Raw genomic sequence first — 22,197 nt, forward strand, 5'->3', positions numbered from 1 at the left:
TTTCAGTAGTGTGTGTGAGAGCGTTTCAGTAGTGTGTGTGAGAGGTAAAATTTCAGTAGCGTGTGTGAGAGCTAAAATTTCAGTAGTGTGTGTGAGAGCGTTTCAGTAATAATGTCCCTTACGGCACCTCATACTTTTTCACTGGGCCTTACAAGGACATGCTGTGGTCTCCCTGATCATTGTAAAAACAATACACCATAAACAAAAGCTAGTACAGTTATGCTTTTGGCATTTGAAAGATAACACAATGGTCAGTATAAATATAAAACAGAAAGCTTTACATTTAGTCATATTCATAACGGAAGAAGAGTCCAGGACCAGTTTCTCTAGATTAGAGGACACATTATGAATAATCTCCATTATTGAAATTATTTTTTTTGCAGTGCAAGAAATAAAGATTATGAGGTCATTTAAACGTGCTTGTAATCTAGGATGGATAGTAGCATCAAAAACTGGTTTCCGTAATGAATTACAATTAAAAGATATTCAGTATATTCATGAGCAACACTTAGACCTCCCATTAATTTAATAAAGGAAAAATCATGTTATCTGGTAGTTGCCACGAGGAGCGTGATCAGAACCAGTGCACAGGGGTTTTGGGATGTCTGCTCCGAAGTCCAAGTGCAACGTCAGAGTTGTATCCCTGTCTTCACCCTGACTGTTGAGAGCCTGGCCTGAAATAATTTTGGTCTTCACTCTGCTCTGATGTAAGAGAGCAACTTTTAAATGAGCTGACCTTAATGTGGAGTGCTGGAGGGAGGACAAGAATCCTATGGATTGCATACAAAACATGAATCTTGAATTGGTTATCCCGGATGGCTGAGTATAGGAGAGCTCTGTAAAGTTTGCGGTTTCCAGTTTCCATCACATTTTTTCCAAGTTTCATACAGCTTGGAGAGTAAATGGTGAGTGAAGACACTGACTTGCTACGGGGGAGTCAGTGTCTTCCATGCAAACTGAATGTGGCAGTCTGCTAAAGACTTAACCAATCACAGATTTTCACCTAATGACAGCCAGCAGCCTCCAAATACCACTCACCACCACTCAGAGAATGAAAATCCCCCATTAGATACTAGAGGTTGACTGGAGGTTGTTAACCAGCTTCTAGGCTTATTTGACTGAGGTCTTAATAAATCTGGCCCTTAATCAACCGATTGTTTCATTTCAGCAGAATTTTAGAATGTAAAGCTTTGAGAGATAACTTTTGTTATTGTCCTTATGCTGTCTTACCATGCCACAGCCTTGCTGCTATATCTCTGAATAGAATAACAATTTACATATTAATCCTTTCCTTGTGACCTAGGACAGCAATGGTCAACATTACACAAACCAAAGAGCAAACAAAAATGTTATTTGTTTATCGGGGTAGAAATCATGTCATGACTGAGAAATATATGTAAGTCTTGTTAAGGCTAGAAGCAAGTGAACAGGGGTGTGGAAGTGTGTGTATAACCCCTACTGGCTTTCAGTGATTCCAAGAGAATATTTGGGTTATCATGTCTGGAATCCCGACTAGAGATTCTTGGAACGCTGTGGCTTTTTGCCCATCCAGCTATCTAGGAAGAGGGCCCAAATCTGACACAACAGTCAGGAAGTCAGTGTGGTGTGAGCGATACAGTGGATCTTTGTGTTGAGCTCTGTAGCCCTTGTGGTGTGTGAAGGATATTTTGATCTCAAATCCCAAGACAATTATCTGTCCACCATAACCTTCACATAAACTGTCTGCATTTTACGGAAGATTCATTACAAGAATTACTCCTAATGCTAAAGTCAGTATTATCACATTTTCCTTATTGCTGTTCAGTAATGAGAAACTAAAGTGAGTTGTTACAAGAACTGTCTCATGTGTGATACAGGACATGGAGGGAAAAGTCACGTTTAACTTTTATCTCCTGTTGCTTAAACATGCAGCACTCATAACTGTTGTTAAGGCTGCAATCAAAATTATTTTCCCTTGCTGGGTATATGATGAAAAAAATATAATGGCTTTCTTTTTTTAGTAGTATGTTAGATTGCTGTATTATAATTAAAACCCATATTAGGATGTGAGGTTAGCATATGTGGAAAAATTCAATTATCCTTCTGGGAACTTTATAATGACTGTATCTAAGCAATATTAATGCAAATATTGCTTAGGTTTGTGCTAGCCGTAAAGAGAAAAACTCACAGTCACAGCATAAAGAAAGTATGAGGCTTTATGCATTAGGACATAATGAGAAAATCATCAACTTTTAGCAGGTCTCAAAATTAGGTAAATACAACCTCAGATGAACAACAATACATGATATGTACTGGGCCATAGCAACACATCCTGTTGTGTCAATGTGCTGACACAACAACAGCACGTCGTTATTTATTTGACAGAAATTGAACCAAAATACAGAAACAGTGAGTGAAAGTCCCCCCTTACTGCTTCCATAAGAATTAAGAGATTAAGTAGAAGCCAGATGCTGCTAATCAAATGCACTTGATTAGATCATTACATCAGTGACTGTGAGTACCTCTGTAAAAGCAAAGCAGACAGTTTGGCAGTTTGTTGGTCTAGGGTTTTTAGATGTGGAAGACACGAAGAACGACACGAGCGGTGTTCCTAAAGAAGCCAATAGAAAAAGCCATCAATCTCTGAAGGATTATAAGGCCAGCTCCAAACTATTTGAAGTCCATCTTTATAGAGCTGAAAAGATTATTCACAGATGATTGCCAGTGTTTCCAGAAGTGGAAATCCCAGGAAATTCACCACAAGGGCAGACTGTTGACACAATTAAAACACACACACAAAACAAAAACAAGATCCATGTCTGTCAGCCTCAGTTAGTGCTTAACATTTAACATGCTATTAGAATAATACTGAACAAATATGGCTTTTTTTCATGCAGCCATGCTGTTCTCTCTAACAAGGACAGCATGGCTGCATGACTTAGATTTGTAAAGTTAGATTTGTAAAGTTGCATTTGACCTCTTTTTACCAAAATATTCTTAAGTCAAATGTGAGACTATCTATACAACAGCTAGTGCTTTGGCCAAATTGGACCATGCAACAGGACAGTGATCCCAACCAGAGCAGCAATCTGCAACAGAATTACTGAAAAACAAATTAATCAGCGTGGTGCAGTGGCCCAGTCAAAGTCCATATCTCAATCCAACTTGGACCTTAAATAGAAGCCTCAATGTAGCAACGTTGTAAAGAAGAGTTAGCTAAAAGTCATACAGGAATCTATTACTTCAAGTCATTGATGCTAAAGTTGCACTGCCCAATTAACCATGGGGTGTACTTAGTTTTTCACACACTGCTTCTGGCTTAGTTTTTGTCAAATAAATAATTCCATGGTGTCATGTGCTGTTGCTCATTTCTGGTTGTATTGACTTAATTGTAAGACCCGGTAAGGACTAGATATTTTTTATTATGCCCTAATACATAAAAGCTTAGAACTAACAGACGGTGTACTTTCTTTTTTTTTGCCATGACCAGTGTTAGGAAGGTTACTTTCAAAATGTATTCCACTACAGATTACAGAATACATGCCCCAAAATGTATTACGTTACTCAATGACAGTAACGTATTCTGAATACATAATATATTATCAAGCTTTTTATAAAATACATAATAATAATAATGGATTGCATTTATATAGTGTTTTCTAGACACTCAAAGCACTTTACAATTCCACTATTCATTCACTCTCACACTCTCAAATCTTAATATAAAATGAGTAACAGTAGGGTGGAGATTGAGTAAGGCTGCACTTTTTATAGCGATCTCGTATAGAAAACTATTCCATGCTTTTATAAATGGCTCTGAACCGTAGTAAAGGGAGGTCTGGCTAATATGTCGGGTTCCGTGTCGTGCTCATAACCAAGCTCATAAACTAGCATTACTTTGTTGTCTGGGTTAACTTTGCTAGTGAGAGACAGAGAGAGGCATTGAAAGGCCGCTCCAACAGAACTTATTGTTTCGGGGAGAACTCGAACACAGTGTACAGTCGAGACTTAATAGCTTACTTACAACTGGGCTATGCACAGGGCTATGCCTGTCACACTCTGCCTATTAAATTAAAAAATTAAATAATTATTTGAACAATAATTTTTAAAAATATTTTGTCACATCATTATGCGGGCTGAAAGTAGAGGTGACATGGACCACAAGATTGAGACACAGCCTCTTAATGCATGCTTTCTTTGGGTTTCCACCGGTGTGGAATTACCAAAAATTCCACGCCTAACATATGAAACAGGAAAAACTGCCATGTAATCCATTTATTTCAACAAAGTACTGTATTCTGAATACCACCTTTTCAAACGGTAACGGAATACAGTTACTCATGTTTTGTATTTTAAATACATAACGCCGGTACATTTATGCCGTTACTCCCTAACACTGACCGTGACTGTATCTTAATGGTAAGGCTCTGTTAAAAAAAGATTACAAAGACAGTTACAATTATTAAATTATGTAAATAAAGAATAACATTTTGAATTTTAGGTTTAGGAATTGAGTCATTTAACTTTTGAGCATTTAAGCATTGCAGAAGGAATAGAGTGTCGAACATAAAGGGTTTGCCAACCTTTAGCTACAGTTCAACACCAACAAACACAGCAATGTTAAATGCATTACTTCAGAATCAGAATCGTGTTTATTGGCCAAGTATATGTGCAGACACATACAGGGAATTTGGTTCCGGTAGATGGTGGCTCTCAAGCACAGCAATGTAAATCACACACACACACACACACACACACACACACACACACACACACACACAACACACACACACACACACACACACACACGTGTCTATATATACACATTACACATACATACACAAAGCTGTGTAAACCAACTATAAATAACGAATCTAACTTATATACATAAAATACAGAAATGAATGAGGTGGAATGAATACTACAAAATGTACATAAGGTGCATGCAGTCGGGAGTGGAGGTTTTATTTATGAAGGGGTGGCTGTAGCTCAGGTGGCAGAGCAGGTCAGCCACAAATCAGAAGGGTGGTTCGATCCCAGGCTGCCTCCTGGCTGCATGCCAAATATCCTTGGGCAAGATACTAACCCCATGTTTGCCTACTGGTGGTGGTCAGAGGGCCTGGTGGCGCCAGTGTCCGGCAGCCTCGCCTCTGTCAGTGCGCCCCAGGGCAGCTGTGGCTACAATGTAGCTTGCCATCACCAGTGTGTGAATGTGTGTGTGAATGGGTGGATGACTGAATGTAGTGTAAAGCGCTTTGGGGTCCTTGGACTAGAAAAGCGCTATACAAATGCAGGCCATTTACCAGGCCATTTAAGAAGGGAGATGGCGAGGGGAAAGAAACTGTTCCTGGTTCTTGAGAGGTACAGATCCTGGATGGAGGGCAGGGGGGTGCCGATGATCCTTTCTGCTGCCCGTACAGTCCGCTGCAGTCTGCTCCTGTCCTGTTTAGTGGCTGCTCCATACCAGACTGTGATGGAGGAGCACAGGACAGACTCAATGACCGCAGTGTAGAACTGGATCAGCAGCTCCTGTGGAAGACTGTACTTCCCCAGTTGTCTCAGGAAGTACATCCTCTGCTGGGTCTTTTTGAGGATGGAGTTGATGTTGGTCTCCCACTTCAGGTCCTGGGAGATGGTTGTACCCAGGAACTTGAAGGTCTTCACAGTTGACACAGGGCTGTCTGATATGGTGAGGGGGAGCAGAGTTGAGGGATGTCTCCTGAAGTCCACTGTCATCTCTACAGTCTTAAGAGTGTTCAGCTCCAGATTGTGCTGACTGCACCAGAGTACCAGCCGCTCAACTTCTTGCCGGTATGCAGACTCATCACCATCTTGAATGAGGCCAATGACAGTGGTGTCATCTGCAAACTTTAGGAGTTTGACAGCCGAGTTCTTGGAGGTGCAGTCGTTAGTGTAGAGGGAGAACAGTAGTGGTGAGAGGACACATCCTCTGTCAGTGCGCCCCAGGGTGGCTGTGGCTACAACGTAGCTTGCCATCACCAGTGTGTGAATGTGTGCGTGAATAGGTGGATGACTGGATATGTAAAGCGCTTTGGGGTCCTTAGGGACTAGTAAAGCGCTATATAAATACAGGCCATTTACCATTTACATTTTTACATCCTTGAGGGGCACCAATACTACTTGCATTTAACATTGCTTCAAGCAGTTTCTTCTATCTTTTGCTCTCCTACATCCAGTCATGTTTCTGATCTGCAGCTATTTAGCTCTGTTGTGATATGTTCCACAAGGTTTTCTCCCTGAAAAAATAGAATGTATGTTTCAATATGCTACATGTTGTCTGTTTACCATTTTCAACCAAATATTTCTCTTTGTCCCATCCCACTCCAACACTACCTTCTTTTATGATCTTTGTCTTCATCCTTTTTCTCTGCCCACACACTCTCTTTTTCTGTTCCATTTCCCTTTCACTTCTCCTTCTACTCTGTCTCCTATTTTTTTTCCTCACAGTGACAGGAAAGCCCTTTTTCATTGTGTCTAGTTTATCCCACCGCTGGCTGTTTGGCTGGGAGGGATGTCGATTCTATGGCTGGGCAGGCTTCTTCTTTGGATGTGGGAGCCTCATCACAATGACTGTGGTCAGCCTGGACCGGTATCTCAAGATTTGCCATCTCCGATATGGTGCGTAACTAACAACTCAGCAAATTTTCATAAACATCAGATGTTCATGTACACTTACATACTTTAAAGGGAACCAAAGTATTTTGCCAGTATCTCAGAATTAAAAATACCCTGACTGGGAGAGCAACATGGGGTTAGTATCTTGCCCAAGGATATTTGGCATGCAGACTAGGGGTAAGCCAGGAATCGAACCACCAAGCTTCCGAGCAGTGGGTGACCTGCTCTGCCGCCTGAGCTACAGCCACCCCTGTAAACATACAAAAAGACGTACAAAAAAAAATGAACAGAAAATGAGTGGCTGTTGCTTGAATCTTATTCGACAGATTTTACCTAACCAAACAAAAGCAGATGCAACCACCAGGTACTTACTTAATTTTCCAGTATGCTTATAAATTCACCAGTATGCTTATAAATTCACCACATAACAAGACATCCATCCTTTTTTCTCCGTTTTATCTCTGTAATTTTTTTTTATAATTGATCTTTTGCTCATACTGAGGCTGCTGGCTTGTGACTAGCTCTGAGCTTTGGGAAGCTTTAGCGTTACCAACTTTTCCTTTAGCCTCTTAAAATGTAAATTTTTAGATGGTTGAGGTAATATAAGTTTCTGATTAGGTTTATTGTTGAATGTGTTTATGATGGACCCCCTGCAAATAACTGTAATAAATGCTTTCAGTCACAGTTACAATGCTAATTTCATTTAACATGTACAGATGTTGCAAACCTGGAATATGTAGAGTGGTCCCTCGCTATAACACGGTTCACCTTTCGCGGCCTCGTTGTTTCGCAGATTTTTTTTGTGCAATTATGCATGTTGTTTTTGTTTGTTTGTTTTACAGCGCATGTTGTTCTGGGTACTAATTGGCTGTAGACCATTGTCAATCAATCTCGTGCTGTGTCTCCTGTACAGTACAGAATGTGTTCAGCTTGTCAAATTTACATAAATATTTGATCGCTAGCAGTGTGTTTCTGAAGTGCTGTACTGTATGTTTGTAAGTTTTATGTCCAACAAACACAACGTTAACAAAACGTTTTTCACCGTCAAAGGCACCTGGGGTGAAAAGTGTGAACATTTCCATGCCTGTCTGAGAAAAGTGTATAAAGTGTGTAGTGAGGAATTTTACAGCCTTAAAACATCTATAATAATTGTAAAAAAATGGCTCTACTTCGCGGATTTCACTTGTCGCGGGTTATTTTTTAGAACGTAACTCCTGTGATAAACAAGGGACCACTGAATTTGTTGATTTTCATGTAAAAAAGATATGAATAGGTCTGCAGTCTAGATCCAAACCTGTGACTATAACTACGTATTTAAATGATCACAATTTAATAAAAGGAGTTATTCCTGAATCACTGGCCATTTCTTGACAAGGTTTAGATTTACCTTCACATGAGTTATAGGCCATAAATGATGCTCTAACAAAACATCTGTAAGCCTGTATTGCACAAATATCTAGGTTCATGATCTACTGTAAGTGCTCCTGTTACTTTTTAATTTCCATTCAGTTCCCACACCATTATAGTGTACATTACTATAATGGTGTGGGAACCCCCCATCATAAACATCAGATTAAGGGGGGCTCCCCATCATCTGATCCCTGCACTGTTTTGTGAAGGGATGGGGCTTTTAGCCTCCAGAGTATAGTATTTGTTATTAGCCTATAACCACAGCTAAGCCGTTATAACACTGTATTGTAATTCTTTTAAATTAAATTCCTTTTCAGTCATTCATAGTCAAACACAATAATACAAATGTGTAAGATCCCAGAATTAAAATATTCCACTACAGTAGTTTACTACTTTTTTTTTTGTTTACTGATGTCAACAACATACCTTTTGATGTGAAGAGTCATTGACTACAGATGATTATTTTTTTTAATACTCAGTATTTTTCTAGGAATTTTTGTAAGTCTCTTACTAAATTTAATGCTCTGAATCCTTTTCACTTGTGGCATAGAAAATTTGTCTGGCAGTCAAAATGTACCATTTAACCAACATTAGTCTTGGGGTTTCTTTCTCCAATCCTAGGTGCATGGCTAAAACGCCACCACGCGTTCCTGTGCCTGGCCTTTGTATGGGTGTATGCAGCCTTCTGGGCCACAATGCCCCTGGTGGGCTGGGGAAATTACGCTCCGGAGCCCTTTGGAACCTCTTGTACCCTGGACTGGTGGTTGGCTCAAGCCTCAGTGTCTGGCCAGAGCTTCGTCATGGCCATTTTGTTCTTCTGTCTTATACTCCCTGCAGGGATCATTGTCTTCTCTTATGTTATGATCATCTTCAAGGTCAAGTCATCTGCTAAAGAAATTTCACATTATGATGCACGCATCAAAAACAGCCACACCCTTGAGATGAAACTCACAAAGGTAGGTCCAACATTAGTGATCATGGAAGTGGAACAAAGAGCAAAGATTTCTGAGTGCTACTCAGTCCAAATTTATGATCAGAATATTATTTTTTGTCCAGGTGGCAATGGTGATCTGCACAGGCTTCTTGATAGCCTGGATCCCTTATGCAGTGGTGTCAGTGGTGTCAGCATTTGGTGAGCCAGACTCAGTGCCCATCCCTGTGTCTGTTGTTCCTACGTTGCTGGCCAAATCCTCCGCAATGTACAATCCCATTATCTACCAGCTTGTGGACCTGAAAATCTCAGCCTCCTGTTTTAAGGTTATGAAGAAACAAAGGCATTTTAGAAAGTCAAGGTACAACTAGCCTTTATACATACATAAAGACATTTTCTGAAATGTTTTAGCAGTGGGAAAACTTTTCCTTGATGCTTTCTGCTAGAAAACAATCTTTAGCCCAGAACAGATCATGGTTATAGGATTTCACCCTTTCAAAAACCTCTTTTGGAGTCAAACAAAGCCTTGGCAATCAGGATTCAAAGAAAATAATCTGTGCTCAAAACTATTTCCAGAAAAGTGTTTAGCACAAAATATAGGATTAATGCTGAGGCCTTGAGATTAGTCAGCAACCCTCTGGTAACCTCCGGTCACTGGGAGAAAATGTGTATTCATTGACTGGGAGAAATCCCAGATCCCAAATCAAAGAGTATGGTGCACCTGAAATCTCCTTGCAATTGCTTTGGTGACTAGCGGATTGCTGTCAATGATAGTTTGCATGGCACATACCAGCCTGTCTGCCATGCCATGCCAGCCTGTCTGTAAAACTTAGTAACTAATCAGCAAGCAGCAGCAAGAAACTTAGAAATATGTGATGAAAACTGGAAACAAAAGACCATGAAGACCATTTACCATGAAAGTCAATGTTGGACCTTATGAAATTTGTTGGTTACAGCGGTAAGGGTACAAGCAACTATGGGCAACCTCAGCAACCTACTACTAGTGATCAAAACAATCACAGGGAAATTTTTGCAATGTATTCTGTTTTTGACCAGTTTCACGTAGTGACAGTATGGAACCGCCCCCAGTCACCTGCCAGCTGGCCACATCTGAAACATTAGATTTTTCCCTAGTAATCAGTGCTTATTAGAGGGCCAGTGACTGGTTTCTAGGCCTGAGTGACTAGGTCATAGCAATCTATTTCACAGCACTACACAGAAAAGCAACCTTTAGCAACAACTTACAGTTGGTCAGGGAATACTCATTTTTCTCTTGTGACCTGTGGTTTCTAGGTGGTCTGGTTGCCCACTGACCTCTAGGTTTGTGTGATTGGGGCCTTAGGTTTTGGAGCAACCTCTATAAGGTTAGGAATGAGTTTTATTTTAGCCACATGCTAAATAGGTACATTTCATAAAGTAGAGACGCAAGCCTTTAGGGATTGCGTCAGGAAGGGCATCTGGTGTAAAAAATCCGATCATATATGTGGAACTACCTGTTTAGCTGCCCCCCTTATGTACTTGGGGGCAGCTAAAAGAAGCTAGTTAAACTTTCAGATAATATCCCAAATCTTTTGATTATAGTTTTTATTGTTGAAACCTTTTGCATTTGGGTGTTTCAAATTGACAGAAAAGTGGACATTAACCAAACCGAAGCCAACCCTACTGGTAAACAATGACCTTAGATAGTTTAAAAGTTTTATACTTAAAGGTTTGCTTCACAATTTTTATTTTTTGCTTGTATATTGGTGAGCTTTTTTGGTCTGACTATTCTCTCATATGTTCACATCTCTGCAGGTTCTATGCCATCTCTGGCTCATTAAAAGAAACACCACCAGCCAAAGAAGTCCACATTGAAGTGTGAGACAAATGTGAAGCTACATGACTTCTTTTTACCGCTTCTATTTTGGACAGTTGGACTTGTTCCCTGTCCTATGTGCTCTACCAATCACTCTCGACATTTTCTGTCACATTATGGACTGCATACATTTGTTCCCAAGTATCACAGCTTGGTTTTGCACCCACACCGGATATCCATGTAACCCTCAGCTCCCAACTTCTTACTTGGAAAACATCTTTCCTATGTGGTGTTCTTCCCATGTGGTCACTTGAATGGTGTTGTTTTACATTGGCAGTGTGCATGTGATAAACCTACTCTTTCAGCTCTCCCCCCCCCTCCCCCTCATTATTACAGACACATTGTTTGTCAATGTTATTAGCAAACAATGCACATCTTACTGACTTACCAGCATTTTTGCTACCAGCTCTTCGCCACTGTCAACCCAAAACTTAAGATATACCTTTTTTGGTGGAGAAAAAAAAGGTAAAACTATTACAAACATTTCAAAGGTTTAATTTAAGCATATTTCAAATGCTCAACTGCAATTTAACACTGCAACAACCTTAGCACATGTAAGTCATGTGCCAGTGTGGCCTCAAGCTCAAAGTATCTTTACTGTTGTCCTTCGTACTCTTACACATGTGGCTTCTATACTGTAAATATATATCAAAAGCAAAAGGTACTGGATCACCTTACTTTCTATGTTTTCTTCAGCTTTTTACTACACAGAACCGGTTATGTCACTTTGATTCATAAAAGTAGTTAAACTAACATTGTTACTTTTAAAACAAAGCCAATTTATCTAATTGTAGTGAATTTTTGCAGAAACCAATCATTTAAAGTGACAATACCTAAAGTTTTTTTTAGTTCTATTTTTCAATATTGTGGTAATGGGCACAGAAATAATAATAGTTAAATCAGGGACCATTTTTATTGTGTTCATTGTTGGGTGTCTTTTTTGCTAATGCAAGAAATAACATGATTCATTAAAGAGTAATGCTGAGAATCAGATTTTTTTTAAAAAATCTTGTACATGTGTAATAAGTATGAAATTATAGCTCAGAGGCAATGAGCTCTATCTTAGCAGAACAACAAGTAACACTACTACTACTTGTTTAATCCAGGTACCAGTTCATAAGTCAAAGGTGATAAATTATTGTTTCTTGGGCAGTTGTGTACTAAAACCAATTGTAACATTTGTTAAAGATGTAGTTTGAGATTTCAATTAGTCAGCTTTTGATTTCTCTGTAGACTAGATTTTCAATTTTCAACTTTTAGACTTTTAGACTAGCCTTCATCTAGCCTTTTCTCCTTGACTGCATTTTTTGTACATTTGTGTTAAGCTAATTTTGTTTCTCAATTGTAGCTTCATACTTATAGATAAACGAGAGTGACATCTCTCAGTTGACTGAGAAGACGTCTAATTTAAGCATCGTGTGAGACAGTGCTATTGCTGGCAGTTAATTGGCTAGCTAGCAATTGCTTTCTTGCCATTGCTACTTATATGCTAATGGAATTACATCCAAGCATTGGGAAGTCATTTATATCTAACTCTGTGAGTTCTAAGTCATTATCAGTGATGACCTTAGTCATGCTTGTGTATTCCTTCCTTTAGCATAGCCAAATACCTACCCAAAGAGATATAAACAATGTACCATGAATCTCCCATTAGGCCCCAGAGGGTGAAAAACTGTCTATGCGTTTTTCAAAAATTATGACTAGAAGCAAGTTGCTATCAGCAATCGTCTCAACTTGGGTGTATTTGGTTTATTATTTTATGTTTCTGCACATACTTGAGGTCTCTCATTTATGAAAATGTTTATGGAATTTATGTTTAAAGCTCACATGTATGTTTCAGGATGGAATATAACCAATGGTTAGAAATGTGCTTTACTTGTTTTAGCATTAATAGCTTACACAGCTTAACTCCACAATAGCTACTTTGTTATGGGTGAAGGAATGAGACTGAAATGGTTGATTCTCCACTGGCAAACACAGGATCTCTTTGATGCTCTGAACATTCAACGGCAGAGTCACCTGGAAATGAAATAGACCGAGTGGGTGGAATCAGATCTGCTTGCATCATTAGAGTAAATCAAATTTCACTGTGCTGGCAAACAAACATGGAGACAAAGTGGTTGATCAATTGATAATATGAGTCTTACACCTGATGAAAGTCCTCATAATGAAGTGTTAATTATCTTTTGAGATGGGCTGAGGTATCATTTCTGATTAAATAAATCTAATAATTATGATAAATAGATTACTAATTCGCAGATTGTTGCTAAAGTCTTGCATGTCAGGCATACTTGAAGTCTGTATCTTCATATTTTAACATATTTTAACATTTGTTAATTTTTTAGAATGAAGATTATAGTTATGGCTAATGACCTTTACATTTTTTGCGTTAAAAAAGTACTATAGCAGTTAGGGCTGGGCCATATTACAGGGAGTGCAGAATTATTAGGCAAGTTGTATTTTTGAGGAATAATGTTATTATTGAGCAACAACCATGTTCTCAATGAACCCAAAAAACTCATTAATATCAAAGCTGAATGTTTTTGGAAGTAGTTTTTAGTTTGTTTTTACTTTTAGCTATTTTAGGGGGATATCTGTGTGTGCAGGTGACTATTACTGTGCATAATTATTAGGCAACTCAACAAAAAACAAATATATACCCATTTCAATTATTTATTTTAAATCAGCGACCAATATAGCCACCTTTCTTTGCAAGGACACTCAAAAGCCTGCCATCCATGGATTCTGTCAGTGTTTTGATCTGTTCACCATCAACATTGCGTGCAGCAGCAACCACAGCCTCCCAGACACTGTTCAGAGAGGTGTACTGTTTTCCCTCCTTGTAAATCTCACATTTGATGATGGACCACAGGTTCTCAATGGGGTTCAGATCAGGTGAACAAGGATGGCCATGTCATTAGTTTTTCTTCTTTTATACCCTTTCTTGCCAGCCACGCTGTGGAGTACTTGGACGCGTGTGATGGAGCATTGTCCTGCATGAAAATCAGTGTTTTTCTTGAAGGATGCAGACTTCTTCCTGTACCACTGCTTGAAGAAGGTGTCTTCCAGAAACTGGCAGTAGGACTGGGAGTTGAGCTTGACTCCATCCTCAACCCGAAAAGGCCCCACAAGCTCATCTTTGATGATACCAGCCCAAACCAGTACTCCACCTCCACCTTGCTGGCGTCTGAGTCGGACTGGAGCTCTCTGCCCTTTACCAATCCAGCCACGGGCCCATCCATCTGGCCCATCAAGACTCACTCTCATTTCATCAGTCCATAAAACCTTAGAAAAACCAGTCTTGAGATATTCTTGGCCCAGTCTTGACGTTTCAGCTTGTGTGTCTTGTTCAGTGGTGGTCGTCTTTCAGCCTTTCTTACCTTGGCCATGTCTCTGAGTATTGCACACCTTGTGCTTTTGGGCACTCCAGTGATGTTGCAGCTCTGAAATATGGCCAAACTGGTGGCAAGTGGCATCTTGGCAGCTGCACGCTTGACTTTTCTCAGTTCATGGGCAGTTATTTTGCGCCTTGGTTTTTCCACACGCTTCTTGCGACCCTGTTGACTATTTTGAATGAAACGCTTGATTGTTCGATGATCACGCTTCAGAAGCTTTGCAATTTTGAGACTGCTGCATCCCTCTGCAAGATATCTCACTATTTTTGACTTTTCTGAGCCTGTCAAGTCCTTCTTTTGACCCATTTTGCCAAAGGAAAGGACGTTGCCTAATAATTATGCACACCTGATATAGGGTGTTGATGTCATTAGACCACACCCCTTCTCATTACAGAGATGCACATCACCTAATATGCTTAATTGGTAGTAGGCTTTCAGAGCCTATACAGCTTGGAGTAAGACAACATGCATGAAGAGGATGATGTGGACAAAATACTCATTTGCCTAATAATTCTGCACTCCCTGTATACCGTTCACGGTAATACCGGTACAATGTTAGGCAACGATAAGAAAATAAAATATCGCGATAGAATATGGGTAAAAGGCGCATGCGCAGTGCCTTTGTTTTCATACACATGGCTGAAAAAGCATGGGGCAACGGAGAATAAGAAGGGGAAAGCGGATCGTTGAGTGAAACAGATGAATCAGAATTGGTTTGTAAAAATGGTGCAACTTCAGTGGTGTGGAACTGGTTTGGTGTTTGTCCGTCAAATACACACCTAAGCACTTTTTTTTTTGTAGAACATGCAAGCGGGCAGTCGTTATTGCCGTATTTGTCGGACTAAGGTGCTCGTAAATCTGGGAGTAATCTGGGTCCTAAACTTCGTCAAACGAACACTGCAGCATCACTGAGAGTTAAAAACTGTCTAAATTCTTTCATCTTTAATAAAACGATCAGCATTGCTGCTTTACCAGATGTAACTATGAAGTTTAACATCCAGGCATCCATGAAAACAGCATTTATTACATTTAACAGAGTTAGAAGTTAGCAGGAAGTTAGCAGAAGTTAGCTTGCTAGTTTTGCTAGTTACCTAAGCATGATATAGCATGTTCTGACTGAGAGATTTCTGAAAAAATTCAAACGTACAGCTCTGCTATCACTTCCAACATAAATGAAGACAGGAAACTAAACGGCAGTGACATTTGTAAGGTTACTGAAGTTGGGCTAGCTGGTATATAATGATGTGCTACGTGATCGCTAGCGACACAGCTATGTTAGCATAACATAAACAGTGAAGCTGGAGGATGAACGCTCACTTTTCCACTCGATAAAAGTTAACGTGAAGGTTCCTGATGGTTAGAGACAAATGCAATCGCATGGCAGGATGCTGTAAACGGACCAAACTTCAGTCAGGAATCAATGGTACAGAAGTGGAGGAAGCAAGAAGAATGAGTTGAATTAAGTTTAATTTATCTGACTGCTTTGTTACGCTTAATGTGTCTTATAATCCTGTGCACTTTATGGTCCAAAAAATATGTATTTGACTTTTTTATTTGGCACACTGCAGTTTAATGTTGCAAAGCACCTGTTTTTAACTTCAGTGGATATTATACATGGTTATGCTCAGGATATGTCAGCCCATTTCTACTGGAAATGTTTTTTGGTTAAACTTTCAGCAAAGAATTTGCATTTGCACTGTTAAAAATTTATATAGGTTTAATGCACATAAAAAAACAGCTGCTTGTTTAAGTGAAAATAAATGGATGGGCTTTTTTTTGCGCTAGTAACGTTGTGGAGTTGTATTTTGTCTCGCATCAATTATATTGTCAGTTATATCGTTATCGCAAATTTTCAAATCTATATCGTGATAAATATTTTTGGCCATATCGCCCTGCTCTACTAGCAGTTTTGAAAAGGACTTGTCTTGGCTTATTTACATTGACATGTTACAAAATGGCATTTACTATTTTGTTGTTTTTACCTTTAATGTATGACTTTAACAGCTAATTATGTATGTCTCTTATCGTGGTTAATGTAGCAGATTCCTGAGCAAAATAGCAAAAAAAAAAAAAAAAAAGTTATAGATCAGTTGCTGGATTCTGGAACCTCGCTTTGACTTATAGGTACCTTTTAGTTTTTAGGGCTTTAATTTAACAGATCACCAAAAGTTGGATTGTGGTAAAAATAAATAAATAAAAATGTTTATTAAAGCAAAAATGTCTTACATCAAAAATAAAGGGATGCGGGTGGTATGGGACACCATGCAGAGACTCAGCAGCCACTTTCTCTTCCAGTCTAGAATTAAATGCACATAGTGTTTTTAACGCTGGTTTCTTGCCTTGAGAAACTTACATTCTTGGATTCATTTTCTGTGTTTCCTCTTTAGCCACATAAATGTTATTTACCTTACATTACAAGATGTAATGTGGAGTTTTCCTTTATAGAACAGCTTTATCTTTAAAGCTACTGATTCTAAATGTATGTATTTTAATAAGGTTTTAAAATTTGCTAAAGAGATTTTAAAGAAATTTATTTGTACTCAATAGAATTTGAAGAAATAAGCTGCTCTGACTTAATGTTCGAAACATCTGTGTATTCTATCAACGCAATAGTCAATCATCTGAAGTTGAACTAGAGCTGGGCCATATTTCAGTGTAAAAGCCAATTTTACCACAAGATTTTGCAGTTTGTGAGGTGAGTCAAAGCAAGTTGTTAAGACATATTATTTAGAATGGGCTAGGAAAAGTCAAAGCCCCTTGATGAACTGGGAGAAGAATTAAAAAGAAACATGTAAAGTTAAAAGAACAGCCACACACGTCCGTTGGTGGTAAACATTTTTGTCAGAATTTGCAGATGATGGTTACAAAAATGACCTTTAAAGGTGGTTAGTTTCACCCATAACCAATATGATGATCACGTTTAGGAGCTGGCTAAAAAAAAAAGATCACAAGTTCACTTAACCTTTGGTCAAATTGTGTCACTTCAGGAAAGGAAAAAAAATCAATTTTAACATGGATTTATAAATGTTTAAATGCAGTTTTATAAAATATGTAAAACTGAGCCGGTTTGTTTTTTAACAGGCAGAGATGACTTTGACTGTATAAGAAACTTCTGAAAGCACTGGGTTTTTTATGTGTGTGTACATGTTTACTGTTGTTCAAGTGACATACAGGAAGTGCAGAATTATTAGGCAAGTTGTATTTTTGAGGAATAATTTTATTATTGAACAACAACCATGTTCTCAATGAACCCAAAAAACTCACTTATATCAAAGCTGAATGTTTTTGGAAGTAGTTTTTAGTTTGTTTTTACTTTTAGCTATTTTAGGGGGATATCTGTGTGTGCAGGTGACTATTACTGTGCATAATTATTAGGCAACTTAACAAAAAACAAATATATACCCATTTCAATTATTTATTTTTACCAGTGAAACCAATATAACATCTCCACATTCACAAATATACATTTCTGACATTCAAAAACAAAACAAAAACAAATCAGCGACCAATATAGCCACCTTTCTTTGCAAGGACACTCAAAAGCCTGCCATCCATGGATTCTGTCAGTGTTTTGATCTGTTCACCATCAACATTGCGTGCAGCAGCAACCACAGCCTCCCAGACACTGTTCAGAGAGGTGTACTGTTTTCCCTCCTTGTAAATCTCACATTTGATGATGGACCACAGGTTCTCAATGGGGTTCAGATCAGGTGAACAAGGAGGCCATGTCATTAGTTTTTCTTCTTTTATACCCTTTCTTGCCAGCCACGCTGTGGAGTACTTGGACGCGTGTGATGGAGCATTGTCCTGCATGAAAATCATGTTTTTCTTGAAGGATGCAGACTTCTTCCTGTACCACTGCTTGAAGAAGGTGTCTTCCAGAAACTGGCAGTAGGACTGGGAGTTGAGCTTGACTCCATCCTCAACCCGAAAAGGCCCCACAAGCTCATCTTTGATGATACCAGCCCAAACCAGTACTCCACCTCCACCTTGCTGGCGTCTGAGTCGGACTGGAGCTCTCTGCCCTTTACCAATCCAGCCACGGGCCCATCCATCTGGCCCATCAAGACTCACTCTCATTTCATCAGTCCATAAAACCTTAGAAAAATCCAGTCTTGAGATATTTCTTGGCCCAGTCTTGACGTTTCAGCTTGTGTGTCTTGTTCAGTGGTGGTCGTCTTTCAGCCTTTCTTACCTTGGCCATGTCTCTGAGTATTGCACACCTTGTGCTTTTGGGCACTCCAGTGATGTTGCAGCTCTGAAATATGGCCAAACTGGTGGCAAGTGGCATCTTGGCAGCTGCACGCTTGACTTTTCTCAGTTCATGGGCAGTTATTTTGCGCCTTGGTTTTTCCACACGCTTCTTGCGACCCTGTTGACTATTTTGAATGAAACGCTTGATTGTTCGATGATCACGCTTCAGAAGCTTTGCAATTTTGAGACTGCTGCATCCCTCTGCAAGATATCTCACTATTTTTGACTTTTCTGAGCCTGTCAAGTCCTTCTTTTGACCCATTTTGCCAAAGGAAAGGACGTTGCCTAATAATTATGCACACCTGATATAGGGTGTTGATGTCATTAGACCACACCCCTTCTCATTACAGAGATGCACATCACCTAATATGCTTAATTGGTAGTAGGCTTTCAAGCCTATACAGCTTGGAGTAAGACAACATGCATGAAGAGGATGATGTGGACAAAATACTCATTTGCCTAATAATTCTGCACTCCCTGTATTTGACCCTTTTGTTTCACAATGTTCAGTCCAATGTTGTGCTCAACAAAAACACGCCAGTGTCAATCACAGTTAGCTTCTCTACAAGTCATCTAAATATGGCACATGTAGAGCTAGAAAGCTGAAAGCCAATAAATGAGGTTTACCACTCACAGAATGTACCTATTTTATTACTTATTTTCTTTTTTATCAAGTCTTTATAACTAGACCATTTTTAAGTTCAGAACACAGAGAAAACTAGTATAATTAAGCCAGTCGGCAACAATTTTACAGTTTGAGCAACCCAATTCGGTCAAATCCAATCAAGGCGTTCTTTTATACGATTGGATGTAGGGGACTGCATTGTATTTTTGTATTTTAATGTATTTTTATATTGTGCATAACCAGCTGCACTTTACAATATATATTCTTGATAAAATCTTCACAGAGGTATTCAAAACGTGGTGTTTATTGCAGGCTGTTGTATTAGATTACCTTTGGTTCTCCTTTGTTCTCAGTTTCCTTGGTATGTTTTTAGCTCCCTACCTGCATCTATAAATGCTTGTTGACGTATTTATGAATTATTTGACTTATAGTGTACATATTACATTGGCTTAAATTTATTTAAATACTTTTGAGAGAACTGTTTTATTTCTTCATTCCTCTTTTTGTTTTTGAAAAGATGTTGTGATTTCAGTTGTGTCTGCATGGGTGAGTTTTCTTTAAGAGTCAGGAATGATCCAGCTGATGATTATGCACAGAGAAAAATTCGAACACAGGTTGTCATCTGGTTGCCCCTCAGTTCATGTGTAAAATCTTTCGCATCCATTACGAAGTTTGCAAATGAATTATTTGAAATTCTGAATGCTGGGAATGGAGCCTGGCCTGTCGGATAATGATGACTGTATTGGTGTCTTGTTTGGCTTAGAGATAAATCTCAGGTATTGGCTGTTAGTTGTTTTAGTGTTTTGCTAGACTTTTCAGAATGGGGTCAAAATGTGTAAATTGTATTGCAGAAAGAACAGGGAATTTGAAACGTTTGAATGTTTGTAATGCAGTTTATTGGCACACAGTAAAATATAGGTGTAATGTGGTTTTGAGCAAGTAACAGAACTAAAACTACATTAAAAAGTCAAAACAACATTAAATCAATTGATAAAGATGAAAAACGGTTATCAGTATTACTACTACTACTAATAATGATAATACCAGAGCAAAATATTTAGAAATTGAGATATTTTTGGCAGTAATGAGACACCATACATAAGGCACATGTGGTTATTTTGTTTGTGTGGTTTGACTACCTTCAAAACTCTACAGTGGGAAAGATTACCTTTATCTTATGCCAATGTCAGTAGAATTTGTAGGTTTACTATATTCATTTTTAGTCTAACTTAAATTTAAAAGCCCAACTTAAATTATTTTTATTTCTTTTATTTTTCTGTCTCAAATTGTGATTCTAATGATTCATTTCGAAAGCTCTTTAAGATGTCAGTCACACAGACCTACAGTATAGATCATTTGGCAACCATATGGCAACCTGGGGTTCAGATGTAGATTTCACAGCGACAGTGAGCAACCTCTTGCAACTGGTTGGCAAATACTTATTTTTCTCTTGTGCAGTTTCCAACTGGTCTCTAGGTCTGTTAGTCTAATACAAACACTGTATGCACATGAAATTGTGTCCTCCAAAGAAAATCAAACGTGATATAAAATGTTGCTTTTATATACATTTCTATGTCTTGTCGAAAGGCTCACATATAGTGCCCAAAAAGTTGATTCCATTGATCTGAACATAGCATTTTCAGTGGAAGAAATGTTTCAGTCATTGTGCAAATGTACTGTTTATAAGGTTGGGAAAACCTGCAGTCAGCTGAGACTGAAGAAGTCACTTGGATGAGTGACGAAACGTTTCTCCCACTGTAAACGATGTCCAGATGAACAAAATCAACTTTTGGAAATTTCCGTACCTGGATGATTGAGCATGCATCAAGATTAGGGATGGGTACCGGTATCCGGTGCCATTATGGCACCGGTTCTGACATAAACGGTAGTAACCAGACCGAAAAGCAGTGCACATTTCGGTGCTTTATTTCGGTGTTTTTTTTCCTGAGATATCATACACTTTGGATTCTAGCCAATCATTTTACCTTTGTGAGCGTAGTAGGCGGGCCCCGGTACGTACGTTCTTTTAGAGCAGAGCTACAGATTAAAAATGCCCAAAGCGAAGCGGTCAAAAGTCTGGCTGTACTTCACAGCAAAAGATGCAAACTCAGCAGCCTGCAACAAGTGCTTTAAGCTGATACTGTGCAAATGAGGTAACACCTGCGCCGTATTTGATGACTTGCTGCGAGACCGAGCACCGAGCACATCTACTGCGGGTCGGTTGCCTGTTATCGACCCGGAGTTAGCAACATCCCCCGAAAACCTGAAGATTAGAGTCCTGGCCCCTAGCCTGCCCTGGATGATGATGGCAGGTTTTTGGACAAAGTTGGTGTTTTTTCCCATTGTTTAAGCACTGCTTCCAGCCAAGAGTGATGCCATAAATCCCCTATAGCTGCAGAAAAGGCTAACATTGTTATCTTTTTACAAGAAACAGCTGAACATGAGAGGTTTTTGGACCAATTTTGTGTTCTCCATTCTTTAAGCACCGGTTCAAGCACCGGTTCGAGCACCGTTTAAGCACCAGCACCGTTTCAAAAGTACCAGTTTGGTACTGGTATCGGATAAAACCTAAACGATACCCATCCCTAATCAAGACTCACATGTAGTGATGAGACTGTATAACAAATGTGTGTCGATAGTTCTGTGCCATTCCAGTGAGTAACAATTGTGTGTTTCAAGTGTATTGCACACTGAGTACCTTGTTTTGATCACCTGTTATATATTGCAATCATGCAGTAACTTGCAACTCTCTTGTGTTATGTGATTTCTTGAAAGATGGTGCAAATAAAGGTGGACCAGTGTATTGTGATGAAAATGTTTTTTCCCCTCACTGTGTATATCTTTCAGCACTGCTCCCTCAGTCAAATACATTCTCTCTGCTTTGAGCGTTGACTAATGTGTGTTGAATTGTTACATTTAACAAATGACCTGCTTTGCATTCTGAAGATGTGAGAAGTTTCAGATGAACAGAGTAGATGATTTCAGTTTTCCAATATCTATGAGCAGCTATCAAATCCAAGTTCAGCTCTTTAAACAATATCCAGATCTCATGAAATATTGAGGGAACATTTGGCTATGAAACTCCTTTTTAGTCAATTGTCCAATTACATCT

General features: G+C 39.0%; 1 protein-coding gene across 2 annotated transcripts in view; it reads left to right on the forward strand.

Moving 5' to 3' along the window:
* Positions 1-13,291, forward strand: part of opn5 (opsin 5) — a 77,012-nt gene extending 63,721 nt beyond the window's left edge. For both annotated transcript variants that reach the window (XM_042215536.1, XM_005950465.3), the window contains exons 4-7: positions 6,448-6,618; positions 8,647-8,981; positions 9,082-9,317; positions 10,751-13,291. In XM_042215536.1, coding sequence (XP_042071470.1) covers positions 6,448-6,618; positions 8,647-8,981; positions 9,082-9,317; positions 10,751-10,817 — 809 coding nt within the window. In that variant the 3' untranslated portion in view covers positions 10,818-13,291. The remainder of the gene's footprint in view (positions 1-6,447; positions 6,619-8,646; positions 8,982-9,081; positions 9,318-10,750) is intronic.
* Positions 13,292-22,197: the final 8,906 nt, after the last annotated feature.

This window comes from Haplochromis burtoni, unplaced genomic scaffold, assembly GCF_018398535.1.
Source record: "Haplochromis burtoni strain Fernald_Lab_line unplaced genomic scaffold, NCSU_Asbu1 Contig_748, whole genome shotgun sequence".
Lineage (NCBI taxonomy): Eukaryota > Metazoa > Chordata > Actinopteri > Cichliformes > Cichlidae > Haplochromis > Haplochromis burtoni.